This window comes from Nyctibius grandis, chromosome 4 (genome assembly GCF_013368605.1).
Source record: "Nyctibius grandis isolate bNycGra1 chromosome 4, bNycGra1.pri, whole genome shotgun sequence".
Lineage (NCBI taxonomy): Eukaryota > Metazoa > Chordata > Aves > Nyctibiiformes > Nyctibiidae > Nyctibius > Nyctibius grandis.
In genome coordinates, this window is record NC_090661.1 from 104,757,886 (window position 1) to 104,780,518 (window position 22,633).

Here is a 22,633-nt window from a genome sequence, read left to right on the forward strand (position 1 = left end):
AAAAACGCAGAACTGAAGTGTTAGCAGAAATGTTTTCTCAACTCCCTGGTATTTCAAAAGCAATGAAAATGGCATTTCACTGCTCGACTTTGTCAGAGGATCTGCAAGCTTGTGGCAGGGTCGTTGCAGTGAATAAGCAGCAGAAAATCTACCCAGAAACAAAAGTGGAATTAATTGAATTACTTCACAGTGGTGAAGTGACAGAAGTAAACGTCGGGGGCAAGTAAAGTAAGTTAGATTTAAATTGCTATCTAGCCTTAAAACCTGAAGGATGTTTCAGTAACTTGGGAGAAGTGATATTACAGGTGGTACCTGACTCTGAAGTCACCTGTAGTTTTGTCAATGATTTTAAGTGACCAAAGTTTCTCTCCATGTTTCCATATCGCACACAACAATCACGGAGCCATTGTTACATTTCTGATGTGTGCAAAGTGTGGCACGCAGCTCCGTGCGCGGCCCCGCTCGCTGTGACAGAGGCCGCCTGTCCCCGCCGCAGCGTGGGCCGGAGGCGCCGCGGGCTCCCGCAGGCCCCAGAGCCACCGCAGCCCCCGCAGAGGTGCCGCTGTCCACGCGTTGGGTGTTTCAGGCTGTCTGCAAGCGCTGACACCCCCGCGCCCGCCGTGTGACACGCTGCGGGGCGCGGCCTGCCCCGCGCACACCGGGACACCCGCCCGTGCCGCCGCGGCGGGGCAGCCCCGCTCCTGCAGGGGGCGCCGCCGCGCCCCGCGCCGGGGGGGCGGGGCCACCAGGCCCCACCCCTCGCTGGCCCCGCCCCCGCCCGGCGCGGTGCTGCCGCCAGGGGGCGGGCGGGGCCGTCCCGGTGCGCCCGCCCCGCCCCGCCCCGGCAGCCCCGCCCGCCCGCGGCAGGGCCCGTCCGGCGGGGGGGGGGGCCGCTGGGCCGCCCGCAGCCGCGGGGGCGGTGCTGTGACGTCACGCGCCGACGGCAGCGGCGGCCGCGGGGCGCCCGCACTGTGAGGTCATCGCGCGGCGCGGCCCGGCCCGGCCCTAGCGACCGCCGCCGGCGGCGGCGGGGCTCGGCGGCGGCGGCAGCGGCAGCATGGCCGAGGCGGCGGCGGCGGAGGAGGAAGCGGGGGCGGCGCCGCCGCGGGTGGGCGCGTGGCTGCCGGTGCTGGTGGAGCAGATGGTGAACGACACGCTGGTGGTGACGCTGAGCTGCGGGGGGCGCCGCTTCACCGGCGTCCTGCTCGACTGCACCAAGAAGTACGGGCGGAGGGGGGCCGGGACCGCGGGGGGGGCCGGGGCCGGGGCCGGGGCCGCGGGGGGGGGGGGCGGCCGGGGCCGGGAGCGCGGCGGGGGGAGCGGGGCTGGCCCGGGGCGCCGCGGCCCGGCCGGGCTCGGAGGCCCCGCGCTGCCCCCGGTCGCCCTTTGTTCGCCCGGGACGGCCCGGCCCGGCCCGGCGGAAACAAAGCGTCCCGGGGCCGCGTGCGGGCGTGGGGCGGGGGTGGCGGTACCGGCACCGTCCCGCGGCTGCCGGGCCCACGTGCGGTGCGGTGCGGTGCCGGCGCGGCCCGGGGGCGGCGGGCCCTTCCGTGGCCAACGGCGAGGCCTGGCCGTGGCCCCCCCCGCCGGCTCTCCGGGGGGACGCGGCGGGGCCGGGCCGGTGCCCTGGCACACGGCCGGGGCTGAGCGGGCCCTGCCCCGCGCTGCCCTCCCGGCCGGGCACCGGGGCCGCCCGCTCCCGCCGCTGCCGGACCCCGCCGGCCTTGTCGCCCGGTGTCGTCCTCGCCCCCTCTCAGCCCTCCGTCGCCCGTGGGCCAGATGCGGCGGTGATGGCCGGGGGTCCCGGAGCGCCTGTGCCCCGGGGTCTCACCTTGCTGTGCCAGCAGCAGGCCCCGTGGCCCGGTCCCCTGCCGCGGCACGGCTGCGGGGACGTGGTGCACCGGCTCGAAGAGGCCGAGGTCCCCTCTGACACCGAGCGGCCGTTCCCTAACGAAGGGCACGGGAGGCCCGTTCTCCCGAAGGCCGGGACACCTCACGCACGGAACGCCACGAACGTCTAAAGCCTTTTTAACCGCAGCGTGGGGGGTGCCGCTGTCCCGAGGGCCGCGCGGCAGCTGGCCCGCTCTGCGCCGCCTTAGAGAGGGGTTTGGGTTCTGTCTGCTCCGTGAGGGAATTGTCAGTGCTGGGCAGGACATCCAGCCTCACCGCTGTAGTTCTTCTCAGAAGATGGATGAAGCGAGACTTCTGAACTTCATTTTCCTAGTTTGTTTAGTTTCACGTGGCTATCCCGGAAAATTGGAGCCAGATTTTCGAAAGTATTCCGGCATCTCACTCCATTAGAGTCTATAAACCCTGCTTGGAGTCTCGTTCCAGCCAAAACAGTGAGCAGCAGGCGCTTCTCCAGGCACTTCAAAGCGCCAGCTGGTTCTATCTTTTCACATTCCAGTTGTTTTCCTCCTTACTGACAACTTTTACCTAGTTGGGATTTTTTCTCTAGCCTTTCTCTGTGACTTTTTTCTTCTTCCCCCCTCAGTGCACCCAAGAAACGAGACGTTGGGTGTTTCCTCCCAGGCTTCAAGGCGCTTCTGGAGCCCGCTGCTGCCCCAGCCCTGTCGCTGGTGACGCCGGGCTCTGCTGGGGTGGGAGGGTGGCGGAGATGTCTCCTAGTGGGCCAGGAGGTCTCCTCCCTTCTGGTGTTGTGAATGCAGAGCTACTGCTGGGGCCACATCCCGTCCGTGGTGGTCCTGGACACTGGCTGGCCTCTGATGGCCACAGTAAGCCTGTGAGATGTGGTGGCCAACACGTGGCTGGAGAGCCATGGCCTCTGGTTGTGGCTGGCTGCAGGAAGGAGGTGTCGTACGTGAGGCGAGCGGCTGTGGGGAGCAGGAGGAATGGGCTGAAAGGACGTTCTCCACTGCAGCAACTGTAAATCTGGGATGTGGAGGGAAGAAGAGGTCTTGCCCAGCACAGTAACAGCAGGATACAGGAACCAGTCTGCTCGTGGCTGGGAGCTGGATGTCGAAACGTGTCCCAGAGGCGGCAGGAATTTGTCAGCTTGGTGCTGAGCTTTGGAGGCCCCACAACTCGTCCAAAACAGAGATGTGGTGAAAGCGTTTTCCCTCCTCCTCCCCACTGCCCTGCTGATGGAGCCGTGTCTTGCTGGCCGGTGCCCTGTGTGGGGTTCTGGTGTGCTCTGCCTCTGCCCCCAGCAGCAGAGGAGGCCATGGGACGGGACAGGCAGGAGAGGAGCGACCAGAGTGGGTTGCCTTACCTGTACAAAAAGGGGAGAAGCCTGACCCGGGAAGGCCGTATGGTGGCTCTTCATCTTTCTTGTGTGTTTTAAACTGTTTTTAGCGTTACACAGAGGATGAATCTGTTTTATTTCTCCTCGAGCACAGTGGGTGACATGGGGAGCGGAGCAGGAGGCAGGCCTGCAGCCCCAAGCATCCAGGCAGCCGGGACGTCCCTCTCCGGCCAGGTCGGCCTCCCGTTATTTTAGCCACAAAGCAGCAGGCGCAGGTTTGAACCCGAGACCCCCTGCCCGAGCTTGCGGGCTCGGCCTGCAGGCAGCTGGTGTGGGAGGCAGGAGCCTGCCTGCCTCCTGCCCTGGGCACCGGCGTGCCCGCCTGCAGCCTGCCTTCTCCCCTGTGCCTTGGGGAGCAGTGGGATGTCGTTAAAAATACCTGCCTGACTTTTCCGATAGCTCTGGAACTATTTGAAGAAAATAAATGGTTATTGGCTTCCTATGAGCATCCCGTTTTGCCTGCAGTCGAGGTGGGGCATGCAGCAGGTACCAGTACTTATTATTAAGTGGCTGGTGGTTATCTTGTTCTAATAATTCACTCTTCTAGACAGTAAGCTACGTAGCATCCATGCTCATGAGGGGATTAAATGCTTTTAGACTGCAGTTACGGTGTTTTTGGTAGCAAGACTTGGCAATTTTGTTGTTCCTGAACTTATAATTAGTTATTTTTTAATTATGCATGACTATAAATCAGAGGATGGTCTCTCCTGTGCCAAGCAGAGATTGGGCTGAGGTAACGTAGTCCATTTGGCTACGTCTGCCCCAGAAATGGGGATGGCAGGCAGGGTGAAATCGCATTCTGTGGCACGTCCTCTTGCTTGTGATACCTCCACGTGTGCTCATGCCCCTAACCCACAAACTCGGGCACCTTCATCTTGGCTGAGTGGGTTTAGAGGTGCAGAATCAACAGCGACAGTAGGTAGATAGAAGAAATACATTAACTCCATCCAGACTTGTGAAAAAAAGTCTGGGGGATGTAGGGCAAGCCAGTGAAGTTGGTTTTTCTCCTTGTGGTAAAGGCGAGCCTCTCCTGGGAAGTGAGGTGTGTCAGATGAAACGTGTCTGGTTCTGCAGTGGGTGGAAGGACACCGGAGCTAAATCCTCTTACAAGGAGCTGTGCCTGCGTGGAGGGCGGCTTCAGGCGGGGTGAGGGGGCGGCAGCGGGGGAGCACCGGGGACGGCCCCAGGCGAGCAGGACTTTATCACCTTTAGTTGGTCTTCTCGTGGCTGAAGGAGCCTGAAGCTCAGTCTTGCAGTGCATCCCCGTCAGGAGCACGTAGTGTGGAGGGATAGAGAAACCGAAAGCAGCCTTGGGCGATGGTGGTTGTTCACCCGTGCTGAACGGGCACTGCTGGTGCCTGGCGGTACGGCGACAAGATAAGGGAGATCTGTGCGTGGCCTCTCTGGAGCTGTTCTCCTTCCCCCGTGCCGGAGAAGGAGGGCCGGGATGCACATAGTCTGGGGCGGGTGGGCAAGGCAGCAGAGATCTTACCCCTGCCCGGAGCTGGCATGGTAGGCAGCCTGGAAAAGGGATGATTCCTCAGCAAAACTGCTTTCTTGGCCTTCGGAGACGCTCCCAGTATGAAGGAAAAGAACTAGAGGCCCCTCGGAAGAAGCGCGTCCATCGCTGTGTGCCCTGGCTGTGGTGGTGCCCTGCTGAAGCTCCTCGAGGCGGGGACGCTTGCGAGCGGCAGCAGGAGAGGAGGGAGCGTGGGACCTCCTGCTGTGCCCCCTCTGCGCCGTGGGGTCCCCAGCCCAGAACCAGGAGGGACTGAGCCGCGTGGCCAGCACAGCTGGGTCTGCGGGAGCCCACCCGTGGCAAGGGGGGCCGTTCCCAACCTAGCAGGGTTACAGCGAGCCGATACGTTAACTTTACAAGCGTAAATCATCCCATGAAGTTGACCTTGGAGCGCTTTGCTTCTGCCAAGCGAGAAGCCTCGTGCCACGCCAGATCCTCGGGGCGGAAGAGGATTTGATGGACCTGCCTGCTCGTTTCCCTGCTCAGAGCCAGGCTGTGCAGAGCAGATGGGATCTGGGCTTGCCCACAGGACTGGAGGGAGCTGGGCTTCTGTCTGTGCGAGCAAGAGACTTGTAGAGTTGTCTGGTGTGACCAAGTTAGACAATCTCACTGCATAAAATAACCAAAATTTATAGCCAGGGCTCCGGAAATGATATCACTGTCAATTGTTTATGGACAATGTGACATCTTTGGCTGTACAAGCTGTACTTGCTTTCTTGGTTGTCGTTTGAAAGACACCTACATTCTCAGTTGTCTCTGTTTAAAAAAAACCTCTTAGAACAAAAACATTTTGTTCCAAATGGTGTGGTTTCAACAGCTGAATCCTCTTGGCTCGCTAGCATTTGAACTTGGAGCTTCCTGGTTAAACTGAGCTGTCATCTAAACGGCCAGTTCTTGCACTCTTACTCTTTGGGTAATGGGAAAGGACTTCTCAGAGTCCAGGTAACTCAGTGGTTCTTTTTATTTCAGAGAAGGGCAGTGACTTGGTACCAGAATCAGAGTAATTCCTGCTTGCTGAGTTTATGCAAGCTTTATTTTTAAACTTGGTGGGAGTCTTCATGGAAATCAGGTGAGAGAGATGCAGTCTGTAGTTGTCTGAGAAAAGGAGAATGAAGCCAGTGGATTAGAGCCATATCAAATGGGATCCATGTTCCCCTTCTCCTCTGACCTGCTTAACAAGCCCTGTTCTTGTCTCTGATCTCGGGTGGTTCGTGACCTTTGGTAACGCTGCTTTCTGCTGCTGTGGGCAGCAGACACCTCCTCGCCTGTGCCTGGTGAGGGGAAGAGAGGTTTTGGGGATCCTTCCCACAGCAAAGCGGCACAGCCTGAGGGCAGAGCTGGGGAGGGCTCTGGGTGCCTGGGTGGAGGAGGCTCCTCTCCATCGGCGAACCCGCGGCGGTGGCTTGGTGCTCCCCTTGATAAGGGGACGTGTGACTCAGTGGGTGCCTCAACTTCTCTGCGGTGCCCTTCTGCGTAACGGTTGGCAAAGTCCCTCTCTGTAACACCACCAAGAAACTCCTCCCTTGGTAGTGGTTGGAAGAAAAATGGTGGCTAGCGAGGAGGGCAGTGGGGAGTGGAGCATCCTAAACCAAGACTAGTGTTTGGCCTGTAACTGTTCTCCATCTCTCTGTGGCTGCTTCATGGCTCACCCATGCAGCGTTCTGTCATTGAAAAAGCTGACACACTTCACTGGTGGCGTGCCCTCTACAGAAGTATCTCTGGAAAGCCAAGACAGTGAGCACTGCCCATTCTGAGTCGGTGTTTCAGGACAAATATTTGCCCAAGTGCTGTGCTAGCATAATATTTCTAATGTCAGGCCAAGGGCATAAATTCTGGTGCAGGAACCCGGAGACCTGAGTCGCAGTTGTGTGTTTCAGAGGATTTGCTTTTGGCAGTGTCTGTGCAAGATATTGTATCCAGACTCCGGTAGCTTGTAGTGAGGCTCGGCCTTGGACAAGAGTGCATCATCGTTCTTAATCTTGCTGTTCTGAAGTAGTAGTGTGTTCCTACCAGTAGTAGTGTGTTCCTTATTTTAACAAATAGTCGTGTATGGGAAGACCAGGGGTAGAGGAGCAGAGCTGTGGACTGGTGAACATATGGCTTGGCAGTGCAAGTTACCCATCCAAGTCAGGTTGTTTATATTCTGAATGAGAAGCTGAAAAATCAGCCAGGCAAGTACAGTGTGAAGAAAGGAAGTTTAATAGCTCCCAGAAGGCTTGCGTAATCTGTACGACAGCCCTCCCCGCGGCTTTACCAGCCTGCTGATAAAATAAACTGCTTTGCGTGATAAAACTTAGAGCAAAACTTTGTGCAAAGACTTCATGGAAATAGAGATTTTGAGCTCTGTGCCTTTTCTGGCAGAAGAGCAGGACACCTTTACTAACTTTTGAAATGCTGTTATTTTTTTCAGTGGCAGAGTTGGCTGCCTTGCCTTAAAAGTCAAGGGGAAATGCTGTGTTCTGAGTATGTGGAAATTGCGGGAGGATTTTGGGGGGGTTTTTTGTTTGTTTGTTTTAAAGAACGTAGCATGTTTGTTATACGCACTCTTCCCAGAGAAGCACCTTTCAAACGTCCTGACTCTTTGTCTCTCCCTCCCTGTCCTTCTCACCCCCTCTTAGGTCCGGACTGTTCTGTCTCCCCTCCTCCTTTCCCAAGCACGAGGACCCTCCTGCTGGCGCGTGCGCTAACGGCGTTGCTGACGGTGGAGATGCTGTGCAGGGCGAGAAGGAGCCGCAGCCGCAGCCCGCTGGTGAGAAGCCTCCCAAGGGAACCGGTGACGAGCAAGTCCCCCCCCTCCTGCCTCCCCCGCCGCCTGGCAGCCTTCCTCCGTACCCCCCCTACTTCGAGGGAGCTCCCTTTCCTCGTCCGCTGTGGCTGCGGCACACGTACAACCAGTGGGTTCCCCAGCCGCCGCCACGGACTATAAAGAGGACGAGGAGGCGTTTGTCACGGAACAGGGACCCGGGACGCCTTATCATGAGCACTATCCGGCTACGGCCGAGGCAGGTGCTCTGCGAGAAGTGTAAGAACACGCTGAACCCCGAGGATGCGAACACAGCCCGGCAGAACGCTAAAACCAAGAGGAAGCTGAGCATTCAGGACAAGGAGCAGAAGCAGCACAGTGACTCCGACTACACGGAGAAAAGGAACAAAAGAGAAAAGAGAGAGGATGACAAATTTTCCGGGGAACTAGTACATCGGACGCCTGTTATTAAAATATCCTACAGTACTCCGCAAGGGAAAGGCGAAGTCGTGAAAATCCCGTCCCGGGTTCACGGGTCAGTCAAACCGTTTTGTCCAGAGCGAATATTGCAGAACGGAGGGGAGGACCAAGAGGAGACCAGAGACTCCGAACGGTGTCGAGAAACCAAATGTTTAATGGACAAGTCAGCAGGCAGCCAGCTTGCTTCCATTCCAAAGCTGAAGCTCACGCGGCCGGTGCATTCCAGCGCGGATGTTCCACCCCCAAAGATACGGCTGAAGCCCCATCGTATCAATGATGGTCAGAGCGTTTCAATTTATAAGGCAGAACTTATTGACGAGATAAACGTCCTTCAGAACAGCAGGGAGTCCAATCCTGGCGCCTTTTACAACGACGAGTCCACAGACAGAAGTTTAGCTGAGGTATCTTCAGGGAGTTCAGGTGAAGACGATGACTTTAAAAGGTTTCCCCAAGGTAAAGATGGACACGATAACTTGGCTTTCCTTATGAAGTATCGTAAAAGAAAAGCAGATTCTTCCAGTTTATCGGTGTGTAGTAATGACAGTCTAGATGAATCCAAGTCTTCTAGTTCAGAAGTAACATCACCAGAACTGTGTGACTTTTTGCCTGGTGATGATGCATCGGTCTCTTCATCTTCAAAAGATGAGCGTAAAATTGTGCCGCCACTAACGGTTAGACTGCATACCCAAAGCGTGTCTAAATGCGTCACGGAAGACGGAAGAACTGTCTCAGTGGGGGACATTGTTTGGGGTAAAATTCATGGGTTTCCATGGTGGCCAGCACGTGTTCTTGACATAAACCTTAGCCAGAAGGAGAACGGGGAACCTTCATGGCGAGAAGCTAAAGTATCGTGGTTTGGTTCTCCGACGACTTCGTTCTTATCTGTTTCAAAACTCTCTCCTTTCTCTGAATTTTTCAAACTGAGATTTAATCGCAAGAAGAAAGGGATGTATAGGAAAGCTATCACAGAAGCTGCAAAGGCAGTAGAGCATCTGACTCCAGAGATAAGAGATCTCTTAACACAGTTTGAGACATAACTTTGCCTCCAGTATCAGGTAAGTGCTTGTTGGACTAATGCTTCCAATAAAAAACCCCCATGTGTTTTTTAACTTACATTCCACTGTTTATTTGCATTTGTTTTTCCTTAAAAACTGAGGTGGACAATTGTTAAACTTAAATGCATGGCTGTTAGTTGGTGGTGGTAATTTCAGAGGTGATAAGAGCCTATAGTTCCAAACCTTTGGGGGGACTGTGGGAATTGGAGGCCCTGCTCCCCACGGGCAGTACAAAGCAGCTGACCCCGTGAGGAAGCAAGCATCGCCTGCTCAAAGAGCTGATGAGATTGTAGCTGTGTGTTAGCGTGGTTCATAGCTAGGATGTGGTGAGTGTTGAAGAGACTTGGTTTGCTTCAAAACTCATCCTGTGTGGCTGGAAGGCTAACAGCTTCTAGACTTTAAGTGTCTTTGAAATATCTCTTGGTTCAAAGAACTAAAACTCTTCTTGGAATTGAGATTATGTTTATCATATCTAGGTACTGATGCCCAGCAGTTACCCCTAACAGTTAAGGGCCTTTGGAGGCCCTTTGCTGCCCTGCAGTTTCTCTGACCCCTCTGGTATGGGTTTCTTAGGAAAGCACTTTCTTTATGGCACTCAAACCAAAAACTGTCTTTAACTGGGGAACAGTATTTCAACATTTTTTGCAGCACTTGGGGTCTGGTTGTGTCCGAAGTGGCAGTGCGTTGCTGGGGAATGGCCTGGATCATCAAATTAAATTCTTCTGGGCTTCCTCTGCAACCTCTGAAGACGTAAGGTGGGAACATAAACGTGGAAGCTGAAATGCTTCCACCTTTGGCTTTTACTGGCTAAAAGCATGGAGGGGGATAGGGCTCCCTTTCTCATCAGTCAAAACTTTGCCCATGATGAAAATTTGGTACCTAAAAATACAGGGTGTGATGTGACTGGGAATAGAAAGACCATCTGTAGTTTCAGTTGGTGCTGCCTGCTGCACTGCCCTCGGTGAAGTCCCTGGAAAAATCCAGCAACTTGGATAAGATGTAGGGTCGTTTCACAACCTTCCAGTTGTCACTGCTTGGACAAGACCTCATGTGTGATACTGTTAAAACAAGGGGAGGGATTAACTGTTTGTCTGAAAACCATAACTAATCATTAGGAAGAGTCTTGTTGTCAAAGGTCTTACTTTATGCACTGTGGTTCATTATTGGTCCCCTAAATTCTTCTGCTCTTTTCCATGCTAGAAGGACTGTGTGTGCACAAGCCAGTACTGCTCCTGCTGTAGACTCTTGTTCTTCCCTGTCTAAGATATTGTGATGCCGTGGGACTAGGATGGTGCAGGGTGGAGGACTAGGGCAAGGCCTCAAGAAGGAAATGAAATACTTGCTCCAGAGGAGACCCAGGTTATTGCAGACACAGTGGGTATCTGAGCTGTCGGTACAGAGCAGAAGGGATGGAGCAGGTCTGTAAACTGGGGGAACAAAGAAAATGTTGAGAATGATAAGAAGAAAATGATGGGATGGCCTGGGTTAGGCCAGACCCTTCCTTCCCTCTGTACTCCTCAGCCAAACCTCTCCATGTATAGATGGGTATATAGACACATATAATGCGTATGGCCATTTCATTGGCCTCTTTCAGCTGGCTTGCAGGGGATGATTTTCTGCCTTACATGTGTCTAAGGTGAGCTGCCAACCCAGTCTGCCTGTCTGGAGATGATTTAATAGCTGGACAAACAACTGCAGTTGCTCAAAACTAAAAAAGCAGAACAAAACTTCCCGTGTTCCATGTGTCACGTGTACTTAGATTCCCTGTCAGACCAACATGTCTAGTGATTTGGTTTGTCACTTATAAAGCAATTCATTATTTCAGAGACCTGCCCTGTGTCTAATCCTCTCTGTTCAGGAGGACTGAATTTTATTGCTTTCCTTGAATTTTCCTAAGGTGGAACTGAAACGTTCCCATCAGTTGCTTGTCGACTGCTCTTTCCTGAAGGCTGTAACTTAAATTTTCACTCATGTTTGCAATTCCTGAGTTCTGGGCCCACAAGGACACTTGAGCTACAGTTAAATATCTGAAAGCTTTGCAGCCTTTTCAAGGCAGTACAGCCTTATATCTGTTAAAGCAGTTTCTAAGAGCAGGCGTCTGACTGGGAATAGTGCACGTGGCTGCTGTAAAATCCATCGTGCTGTGGCTTCACCAGCAGCTGCACAAGGGCTTGTTATCGCCAGCACAGAATGAGTCCAGGAGGTGCCTTCAGCAGCAGCACTTTGCTGACGCCGCTTGTGCTGATCCTGGGCATGGCAGAGGTTTGTGACTGGTGACATTTTCTGTTGTGTAACTTTCTGTCTTCTGGCATGTGATGCTCTTCTGCAAAGCCTGGAGAGTAATTAGTGGGGAAAAAATGTACAAATGATTCAGGTAATTTGTGAATGCATATAAAACTGGAAGCAACTGCAGTTTTTTAACTTGGTTTGGGTTGGAAAAGCTGCTGTGAGCATTTTATGTTTTTATTATTCTGTCCTTGTACTTTTTTTCAAAGAAAATACTTCATTAAAACCCTGTCATTAGGTGAGTAGTAGTAAAACAAGGTTTCTGGAAAAACAGCAGGCAGACTAACAACCCGTAGAAGTCAGATTTGTGAGACGCTTGGTTTAGAGCAGTGCCAGGAGAGGAATGCCCACTCAGCACCTTCTCATGCCCTTTGTAGCTCCCCGTTGTGTGTCAGGTGTGGAGAGCCTGTAGCTGGGCACTCGCTGAGCTGTTCTTGTCTGGTTTTAAAGCACCAGACACTGGCTCACCTCCACTCATCATGCTTTCATGACTGCAGGCCTCTGTGGCCAGCAAAAGGTGGCTGTGGCCAGGCCCAAGGGTCCAGCGGCACCGGGACAGGGGACAGCATCACTGCCCCGCCGTGTCGGCAGCCCTGTCCCACAGGGAGGGAGCCAGGCTGCGGCCCCGTCCCTTCAGCACGGCGGCTGGTTGCCCCTGGCCCGGAGCAGAGCGAGCTTGCCCTTCTCTTAGGACAGCCCGTCCGTGGGCCGGGAGGTCGGCGCGAGGCCGTGGCCTGGCTGCACTTCGCAGCACTGCTGCCTCCTCCGGGCTGCGGCTGCTGGCTGCTGGCTGCTGCTTGGCACCCTGCAGCTGCCCCGTCCCTCCCCTCCTGCCCTGGCCCAGAGCTGGAGGGGGGCCTGGTGCCATGGGGACGTGGCCGGAGGGGCAGGCAGCACTCCTGCTGCCATGGGAGAAGGCCAGAAGAAGCTGAGCCTGATGTTCAGGGAGTCACAGAATTTCAGTCACAGAATCAATGAGGTTGTAAGAGCCCTCTGGGCTCCTCGAGTCCAACCATTGCCCTGACACCACCATGGCAACTAGACCAGGGCACTAAGTGCCATGTCCAGGCTTTTCTTAAACCCCTCCAGAGATGGTGACTCCACCACCTCCCTGGGCAGCCCCTTCCAATGGCTAATGACCCTTGCTGAGAAGAAATGCTTCCTGATGTCCAACCTGAACCTCCCCTGGTGACCTCCCCGAGTCACGGTAGTGTGACCAGGGATGGACACCTGGGAGCCGTTGGCCTGGGGTGGTACCGGGCTCCTGGCAGGGCTGGAGGCTGCCCCCATGGCTGAGCTCCCGACACCGAGGGGCAGCCCTCCTTCCCGGCCATCCTGGTGGAGGGGGCTCTGCGTCCCCCGCACCCTGCAGCATCCCCCCTTCCCGGGGAGGCTGTGCTGTGGGCCTGCTGGATGCCCCTCACCCATCGCCCCTGTTGGCTGCAGGACTCTTGTCTCCAGGGTTGTGTCAGACGGTCAGAAAAGTCTCTGGGAGCTGGAGCGTTGCCTGCAGCATGCCGGGCACGAGTGTCTTGGCAGGGGCAGCGGGCCCGTGTGCGGGACCTGCTCCCAGAGCCAGGCCTGCGGGCTTCGGCACTCCAGCCTCGACTTTTTCCTTGATAATAAGAACATCTTGTGCCTTTGTATTTTGCTTTCTGTTGACTTCCATGATAACGTCATATTTAAACTTGCAGCTGCGTAAACTTCAAGTCCCTTGAGCCAAACGGCTGCTCTTCCGCTGTCTTTCGCAGCGATGAACACCCCGGCTTATTTCTGGTTTCGTAACAAAGAGGTTTGCTGGCATGGCCGGGGCGTTGCGTGCGATGCAGCGTGCCGAGGGGTAACCCCTGCACAGGGCAGGGACGGACCCTCCGGGGCTGGTGTCACACGTGGTGTTGGGGGCAAGCAGCGGAGGGGGCCACAACTCCGGCCCAGCCGCGGGCGCAGGAGGAAGGAGGCCCGTGTTTCCTAAGGCCGCCCTGTCCCTGCTCCAGGGGACGCATCGCGTGGTGGGATCAGGGGCTTTTCAGGGAGCGTGTGTGGCCGCGGCCCCGCTGCGTGGTGGGAGTGTTGGTCTGTGCAGGTCCGGGGCCCTCGGCAGGCTGAGCAGATCCTGCAGTGCCGTGGGGCTGGGTCTCCTGCTCTGCTCTGTGATCCTCCCAAATGGCTCCTCATGACAGGTCTCCCCTCCCTGCCCACAGCCCTTTCATGCATGAAAACTTCTTGTAAAAATAGCTTGTAGATTTTCATATGCACCTCTGCATGAAAGAAGTTTACAATATGTGTATTAATTTGCTCTTTCAGTCTGGAAAATCCTTTATTCTTCCTTTCTGTCTTTATCCCCTCTGCCCCCAAGCTGTGGCTGTGGAACCATTAAGCTTGAAAACACTGGCTTTTGAAGGTTTTAATTTGACTGCTATTAGCTTAATAGGCCCTCGGTGTCGGTACATTTAGCCATTCATCACAAAAAGCACACTGCTACTGTGTACAGCAAAATCAAAGCTTATTGCATACTTGCTATATATAGTAAGCTCTAACGTAAAATTTGGAACGTTGGGTTATGACTTCACCTTCAAAGATGTTCAGGGCTTTGTATGTGCATGTAGCCAGCGCTGCTTGCCAGCAGTTTATGAAGCAACATAAATCACTCTTCTTTTTCCTTTTACCTCGTCCCTTCTGCTCCACCAGTGGCACAAAAAGGTTGTATAACTTTATATAAAGTGGTGGTGGTGATTGCTGTGATAGCTAAGTCTTAAAAACACCTGCCTGGTCGCATGAAATATTTCAGCTCAGAGGATGAATGCTTGAGATTTTTCTTGGCCTGGTTTCTAGGTGGTTCACTCAGCTAAAACCAAGCATCCAGCTTAATTACTGTTTCTCAGTCTTCCTCCAAAGAGCTTGGAGTCGGCGTCTCTGCATACTAATGCAAAGTAGGAGAACAAGTCTAGAACAGACTGCATTGCGTGCTTGGTGCCCCAGCGCTGGGCGGCTGGAGCTGCACAATTTTCCTGTCCCTGAAAGCACCTGCACGTTTGGCTGTGACCACTGCGACGGCGTTTGGAGACACCCAGATCCCTGCTGCCTCCCCCCCTTTGTGCCGTCTGCTGCCCCCCGTTCCCCCCGCGCTCTGCTGCCAGCCGTGGTTTCTGGAAATGCCAGCAGGCCATACGTTGTGCTATTTCTGACCGCACACGAGCTGCGCAGACGCCCAGAATGCGATCTGCTTACGTGAGCTGTAACTTCAGCTGCCGGAGGAGATTTGTACCAACCCAAGGGCTTAACAGCTCCCTCGGAAGCACGGCAAGCTGCTCTCCGGGCTGAGGGTCTCCAAGCCCTGTCTGAAGCTTTGAGCATCTGCTGGTTGTGCTAGCGGAGCGTGCGCGTGGTGAGCAGGGAGGGTGGGTGTCCCTCCGCGGTGTCACCAGCCTGCTGTGTGCTCGGTGCTGGTCAGATGTGTGCAGGAGCAGGGTCTGTGCCGGGGCTCGGGGTGACGGTGCGTTCGGTGGGGTGTGCAGGGGCCAGGCTCTGCGGAGCAGCCCCATCCACACCACTGCTTCCCAGGGCAGGAGAGATGGGCTGCGGCTGAGCGGTGAGTGACCAGTTAGTGCCATGGTCTAGTTGCCATGGTGGTGTCAGGGCAACGATTGGACTCGATGATCCCAGAGGGCTCTTCCAACCTGGTTGATTCTGTGATTCTGTGAGCAGAGATGTCTGGATGAAGAGCCTGGAAACTTCTTTCCGTGAAAACTTTTACAAATAATATAAAAATGAATTTTCTGTGGCTTTTCCTTAATTGAGCAGGTTATTTGCAAAGTATTGAGCACCTCCAAGTTGCACATAGAGAAAGGCTCCTTTAGGCCAAGAAGGATTAGGGGATTTTTGGAAACTTGGGGATAGTTCTGTGTAGAGAAGGTTGTGTGACTCCAGGATGAACAAGATCTTCATGCAGTAGCTGTGCATTGTTAATGGCACATCAGCCGCTTGGCTCGTGGGGCCTGGTGACACGACGGGGTGACACAGATATTTCCCATTTTAATGCTCAGGTGTGAAAAGCAGGACTTTGAACCCCAAAATCAATGTGAAGACTCTTAAATGTTGAAAATCTTGCACACTGTTGTTTTTCAGCCTTGACACGTGTTTTGTTATTTCCATAAGTACCCATCGCTGACACTGGGATCAAGGTGGATGGGAGTGTGTGGGCTGAGTGACAAACTACCTCCTGCCTCATAGACGACTTAAGGAAGCTGCTTGCCTGTATCCTGCAAGCCAGATGAGGATGAGCTGGTGCCTGGTTTGTTTTTTTTAATCTGCCTGATGCATCTGTTTGGCACTCTGCATGTACCTTTACAGAACATGCGGGCTTTGCGTTAGCTAGTCTGTGAACTCTTGCACATCCTGAGATTATGCACGTCTGAAATAGGCTTCTCGTGTCCGGCAGTGATGGCGGAGATGAGACTTAGTGCCTTGACTTCTGGGGTGCTTGTGCTCTTCACACTTACAGCCCCTGCACCCCAAATCTAGCTTTTCAATCAGTTGGAAAGTGCTCCCTCGTTTCTGGTGCTGGCTCTGCCCCGGAGCAGGAGCAGCGTGGGATCCTGCCGCATGCACCGTCTGGGGCGTGAGGGCAAGGGCTGTGTCTCCTGCCCGTCCCGAGGCTGCTGGTGCCCGTGGGCAGCAGAAGGCTCTTTGTGCTCCAGTCCCTACAGATCCAGTGTGGCTCCTCCACCCGTGCAAGCAAACGTGACTCCTCCCGCCTTAGCACGAGGGTCACGAATGCTCTCTGGCATCTTGTGCCTGAGCGTGTCCCAGAGGAACGCCGTCAGCTGCCCTGCATTAGTGTCATCATCTCCTGGTCACTGGGTATGTGTGTCTCTCTGGAAGGGAGGAGCAGGGCGTTTTTTTAATGAAGACTTTTTCATTAAGTTGATTAATTTCTGAAGGAGTGAATGCTTTTAACTGACATACCAGTTCTTGTTTAATCTGCATTAGATTCTTGCTGTTGTAGGATCAGACAGACTTGTTTTCTTTATGAAGCGTATTTCCTGTGTGCTCTCTGCAGTAGAAGAAATGAATTGTGGCAAAATTACTGGTTTAACTTCCCTTATGAATGATGACTTGCTCTGTTTTGATTCAAGCCCATAACTTGAGCCTTTTTTTCAAGCAGAAAGCAACCCTTTCTAAAAGCAGAAAACCTTTGAACCCGATACAGGATTTTCATGGAGATGCTTGGATGGTAGAGTTTAATATCGGAGAACATAGCTGCCAGGCTGTTCAGGTCAGCTGGATACTGATGTTTTGGGAGTTGGAGGCGGTTCCAAAACCCTGTCCAGGGGGTCAGGGATGGGGTCCCAGCTGCGATCCAGTCACCCCCACTCGCCCCAGCCCTCCTTCCGCAGGAGGAAGGCACGGGAAGGAAGGACTTCCCCGGACCGCTGCCAGCAGTGGCCTCTCTGCCCTTCCCCTCGCCTACCACTGGCCATCAGGCTGTTAAGCAGGTGCTGTCTTTAGAAATGAAGCCCTGTGGGAGCCACTCAGCTGCCTGACAGAGGTCCTCGGGGTTCCCCAGCCCTCGTCCTCAGGGCTGTAGGACCACTTGATCCTCCTGAGCTTGAGCCAGGGCTGCCTCGCTGCCCCTTCCCCAAGGGGAGGTGTCTAGAGGAAGACTGATTTGGTGATGCTTAGTTACAGCCTGCTGTTAATTGTGTTATGATTAGAAAATATTCCTTAAAATAAGCTGCTTGGGTGGAGAAAATGAGCAGACTTGTTGCTGCCGTCGCTTCCCAACCAGCCAGGACGCGCAGAGCTGGTGTGAGCAGGGTCCCCACGCGCCAGCACACGCGGGGTGCAGTGATCTCGGAAGGTAAATCAGCCCTCTGCACTCTGCAGCTGTTAAACCTGAATTTGTGAATGGCTTTATTTGATCCAAAACTTCATTTTTTTATTATGAATAAGTGCTTGGCTTCAGGAGAGCTTTCTTGGCTTTCCTTTCGACATACAGCTTAGCACACAGGCTGCTAGATCGTGCCGTTGTCCTGAGTCAGGCCTGTTATATGTTCATTACTGAGTGTACCAAGGCCACAGCGATGTCCAGAGTGTAGTGTTTGAGCTGCTGCTCCATCTTGCAGGTTTCTTTTTTTAACAGAAATCTCTGAAGTTTTCCAGCGACGCTGTGCAAGCGTATGAGTGACTGTCGCTGCGTTGCTCCTCTTGAACACATCTTGAAAACTCCTGGGTCTGCTCAGGAGGTTGCTTAAAGCAGACACCTCACCGAGCCTGGGCTGCGGAGCTCCGTGTTTGCAGGCTGGGGACAAGCGCCTGTCTGTCCCCAGGCACTCAGGGCTGAGCAGAGCGCTGAGGTTTTGACATTTCGAGACGTGGAGCATCAGCTGGTTTAGAGCAGCTTGCTGCTTTGCTGGTAGCACCAAATTTCTGCTCCCAGAGCAGAGAATCCCTGATCTTTGCCCCCAGGTAACGTCAGTGAGCAGCTGCAGTTCAGCCTCATCCTTATCCCTATGAAGGGATAACACTTTAAATCATCATGCCCTTGCACAGGCAGAAGCCCTCACTGGGAGGTTTGTTGGCGTTGTGCTTCTGTTGTGATGCTTCCTTCCTCCAAGTGTGAAAATCACAAAGAATAAAACCGGCCTGAGGGCTTGCTGTTACCTCCCCAACAAGGAAATGCATTTTTTCCTGTTTAGACCAAATACTCTCAATCTGTAATCTGTCCCTAAAGAGTCGTTGTGTTGCAAAAAGCATTTGAGGGATATTCTGCCACGTCCATGGACCTCACTAAGGCTTTGGTACGTGTAAGATGATAAACCTGCAAGTGAGTTTGTTGTGTGCTCTTGAAAAATCTCACCTTTCATCAGAAGGCAAATGAATAGATTATCCTGCAAGATTAAATATAAACTTATACTGTGTTGACTATAGGTAATAGGGCCTTGTTGTGAGACATCCCAGTTTCTTAGGAGTGGGATGATTCTGCTAAATACCGAAGGAGTTTATGAAACCTGATTGGAGTCAGGTTTCATAAACCTTTCATAAACCTCTGGAATACAGGTTTTAGGGCAGATGTTCATGGTGTATTAAACCAGCTCTTTGAAGACTCAAATGGTTGGGCAATACAGAAGATCATTCTGGATGCCAAGTCTGGGCAAATCAGCGTGGCTTTTGGGTCCATGCCCGCCGAAGAGCTGCTGCTGCATTTCGGCAGCGTTGGAAATGTGATCGTCTTCCTGCGCTTGGTGTTGGCGTTCTTGGTTTATTGTGCTCTGTACTCCTAAGTCACAAACCTCACCTGTGAGGGGTTTTTAAAGGTCTTTGACCTTTTGCTTCGTAGCGTTAACCCTGTTTGTCAGGAACACAGGTTGGAGCCCACGTGTCCTGTGGTTCTGACTCGGCCACCTTGGTTGATTTGGCACGGATGTGTGTTAAGGCTGGTGAGACTTTTGAACTGGCTCAAAGTGAATTGTTTGAAGGGTGATGCAGTGATGCTTTTGCAATTTAAAAGTGTACACGTAGATCTCCATGCTGTTTTTTCATTCATTTCTGTATCACTGAGTTGTTTCACATGTCTTCTGGTTTCTTCACTTGATCTTGAAGACAAATGGATGCTCCCTTTGAACCCGTTCAAGGCTTCCCCTCCGTAACCTGACTCACAGGGCCAGTGCAAGTACCCCTTGCATGCAGGGGTACAGATAAGGACTTCTCTATCATAGTTTTTTGTTTTGACAGGCACATCCCTCTCCAGCAGACGTATCTTTTCAAGCCTGTCACCTGCCCTTAGTGGCTGGTACCTGGCGAGAAGGCCAGGTGACAGCAGCGTAATGCGTAAGCGTGGGTAGCCTCGTCACCTGTTGGTAGCTGCGATTTGGGGTGCGTCATTTTGCACTTCTGAGCTCAGAAGGAGCATCTCGCACGCCCTCGTTGCCTGGAGGCTGCTCCGTCGTGGTCTGGTGCGCTCGGATACAGCCGTCCAGGGGAAGGGAGCAGCGGCGTGGTCCTTGGAGAGGCTCCGCAGCGCTGCCAGGGCACACACGGGCTTCTGCAGTGAGCAGCGCTCTGGGGTGGGCAGGGGAGCCTGCGGCGGGTGGGGGGCCTGAGGGAGAGCGGGGCGTCTCCTGCCTCTGGAGGCAGCCTGAGAAGGTGGCATGGCTGCTCTGCCTCTTCATTAACAGCAGCAGTCGATGTCTTGAGCAGTTGCAGGTGCTTCGAAAAGCTTCTGCACGGCTTGCTCTCAAGGGGAAAATAATCCTATTTTATAGATTGTGTTTGAGAAGCGGAGGCAGATGTTCTTCACGTGGCGCGCTCTGCAGGGACTCGTGGCAGATTAACCTACAGTAACCCACCCCAAATGGGGACTTAGAAGTCTTTAAGCCAGAGACTGAAGATTTATTATCGTCACCGAAATTCATATCGTGTCTGTCTGGGAGAACATTCCCGCTCTCACTTCGGGTCTGTTAACGTGACGAGTTTCTTCCAAAGCTGTAGCTGCTGCTCGCTGTGCCCGCCGGGCCAGCTGGGAGCAGGAGAATTCCTGGCTATATTTAGAGGAGACCCGGCGCGTGTGCCTCGCCGCCAACGCCGGTCCGTTCCGTGCCGCCTGAGTAACCTCTCCCTCTTTCGCTTTCTTCAAGGTAACAGAAGATAAGAGCACAGCTGTTCTCCTAGAGGGTCACGAAGCCTGTAAACATCCTGACGTGCTCCCCGGGAGAATCTGGAGGTTGCCGTGCGCGTGGCAGGAGGACGAGTTTCCTTGTCAGATTGCACTGCTTTCCATCTGGGACAGGTGACGGGCACCGGGACGCGGAGTTAGGAGGCTCTTCTGGTGTGAGGCTGGCAGGAAAGTCTGAAGGATATCTTACCCTGTAATGAGAATTTGACAAGTCATATGGCAACGAACTAGGAGAACAGCAAAAACCACAACCTGGAATGTATTTATTACCTAAAAGTTAGCTATTCTTGATAAAAATCCCCCAAATTATTGCTGCTGCTTATTTTACTTACAGATTTCACACACTTGTTAATTTTAAAGCTACCAAACTTTTACTCAATACTGTACTCTGAGAAATGTAATTGGAGCAGGACATGCAATAGAATGAAATCATTGTAGTGTCTTAAGTACAATGGACTCACTTTTGCGTCTATTAAAACTTGGAAAATGTGCAACACCGAACCATGTGGCTGTCATTGCGTACACTAAAGCTTTTCCACGTCGTTTCCTGCAGAGCTGAGAGGATCAGTGTGTTCAGGTACGCCAACAAGCAGCCCCCTGGTAATTTGGAAGGGTTTGTGCCCCAAACTGTGCTTTCTTAAGTCACCTGAAAGAGGAGGCAGCACAGCCTCGGCTCGTGAGGTGAGGGGTTGGCCTGATGGCTCCAACTGGAGAGTGAATTAACGTTTGGAACCAACTTTTGTGTTCACACCTAGTTAGTGAGTGTAACTTAAGGCCCCTTGAACACATGTTGTTGGATAGAAAGGATCTTCATCCTTACACGTGACCAGAAATGAAGCAGTCTTTAAAAACAGAAAACAAACAGCCTACAGCTTTTGGACCAAATTTAGAGTACAAATGGTTTACAGACTAAAGTGACCTACAGAGAAACTTGCGAAACTGTATCAGTTAATTTTTGTGGGTTTGCATTAGTCTGGCTTTCCCTTGTATTCCCTCAGTCTAGAAACATTAATTTGTGGTAATCTGTTGCTTCTGATGATGGAGAAAACAATTAAGAGTTGTCCCTGCTAGGTAAAACGTTGTCTGTGTGTAGATTACCTTCGAGCCAGGATTGTTGCACAGATTCTGCTTCCTGTTTTTAGTCTGTTGCAGCAAACACTCTGAGCTATTGTCAGACTAGAAGAACGAGCGGGTCGGAAAACATACAAGCTTGTGTTTTCCTGGGTCATGCTCATTCATATTGTCATCTTTTGAGTGTCAGCAGGAGAGGTCAGAGCTTCCCTTTTCTGTTTAACACAGAGTTCAACACCAAAAAAGCCCCTTCTGCCGAGTCTCAGTGAGAGCACACAATGAGTCAAATACGTTTCCCTTAAGACAGTTGGAAGACTGGTGTAAAGCGTGCAGACTAAAAGCAATGCTGGAGCAGGACATCTGTCTCCAAGACCAATTTTGGCCACCTCCGCAAACAAATCAATAACCTTCCTGTTTTCCAAAAATAAGCGTGAAGAGGACAGCAGTACATGGTGAAGGGACGTGTTCTGCTCCTCTGTGAAGCCTTTGTGAAGCCGTTGTTTACCTGGGCGTCCGCTTTGCCCATCTCCAGAGCAGGCTGCTCGGCTGGCAGTGGTGCTGTAGCGCAGTGAGTGCTCCCACTCATGGAGAGAACAGTTCCACCTTTCTCAGCCCCTCTCTGTCTGTCTTCAGGAGCTGCTGTGTGGGGTTTTTTTTTTCTAGCATCTCCGTGAGCTAGGCCTAGCGTTAGCTGATGGCTCTGAGATGGGGGTTGTATTTTCTGCTCACACAGCTCTTTGTTGTACAAAATTCCTGCCAACAAGTTTTGCAAAGCTTTTTGGCTGTAACGTTACAGCGGTTAGCTGAAGGGAGGTACAAGCAGCCTTCTGTTCGTTTAAAAAATTTAAAAAAAACAGGGCAAAACAGAAATAGCCAACCCCCACTCTCGGGGGAAAAAGCACTGGTCTGCTCCCATCTCCAGTGAAGGGCTGCCCCTGCCTGCGTGGGGAAGGGCTGCTCCGTGGCTGAAGGAGATGCCAAGAACAACAGGTGAGTTTGGCCTCTCCTGGGAAGGCAAGCGTGTGTCCCACAGGTCCTGTGAACAGCAGAAGCATCTAGAACACAAACAGCAGAAGGACCCGGCGTTCGGTCTCTGCTGGGCGTGAGAGAACTACAGCGCCCAACTTGGGGCCACTGGTTTTCTCTAGGCTTGTGACATGAATCGGATTGAGAAGGTAAGCTCAAGCCCAGCGCCCGTCCTCTAAGGCGGGCTGTGGTCCCCAGGAGGGACCTGTGCAAGGGGGGGTGTCTGAGGGCTTCCCGTGATCGTCTGGCTGTGCCGTAAGGCCCCTGTGCACACAGACCTGCTCTGCCGTGGAAACCTGCCTGCCTCCTGCTGCTGATGGCAGCCCCGTCATCCCGTGCCCGCGGAGCAGCGGCTGTGGAGCAGGACCTGGTACTGCGTCTGCCCTGGCCGCTTGCTGTATCCTGCTGGTCCCCTGTCACCCAGGTGCAAGGACAGCAGAGGCTGTGCCCTTGATGTGTGACATCCCTGATGTTGCTGGGCCCGTTAGAAAGCAGACAACGGGCTTTTCCTGCC

General features: G+C 53.4%; 1 protein-coding gene across 1 annotated transcript; it reads left to right on the plus strand.

Annotated features, from left to right (window-relative positions):
- The first annotated feature begins 1,011 nt into the window (after positions 1-1,011).
- On the plus strand, positions 1,012-20,523 carry PWWP2B (PWWP domain containing 2B). Its single transcript, XM_068399423.1, has 3 exons — positions 1,012-1,221; positions 7,403-9,062; positions 19,985-20,523. Exons 1-2 carry the CDS (start codon positions 1,058-1,060, stop codon positions 9,042-9,044), a joined length of 1,806 nt encoding a protein of 601 aa, XP_068255524.1. The 5' UTR covers positions 1,012-1,057; the 3' UTR covers positions 9,045-9,062; positions 19,985-20,523.
- Positions 20,524-22,633: the final 2,110 nt, after the last annotated feature.

What these genes read in the sequence shown, in the direction of transcription:
- PWWP2B (XM_068399423.1), top strand. Translation starts at nt 1,058, where the DNA reads ATGGCCGAGGCGGCGGCGGCGGAGGAGGAAGCGGGGGCGGCGCCGCCG. An exon ending in CTGCTCGACTGCACCAAGAA is followed by an intron (nt 1,222 to 7,402) that starts GTACGGGCGGAG and finishes ACCCCCTCTTAG; the next exon opens with GTCCGGACTGTTCTGTCTCC.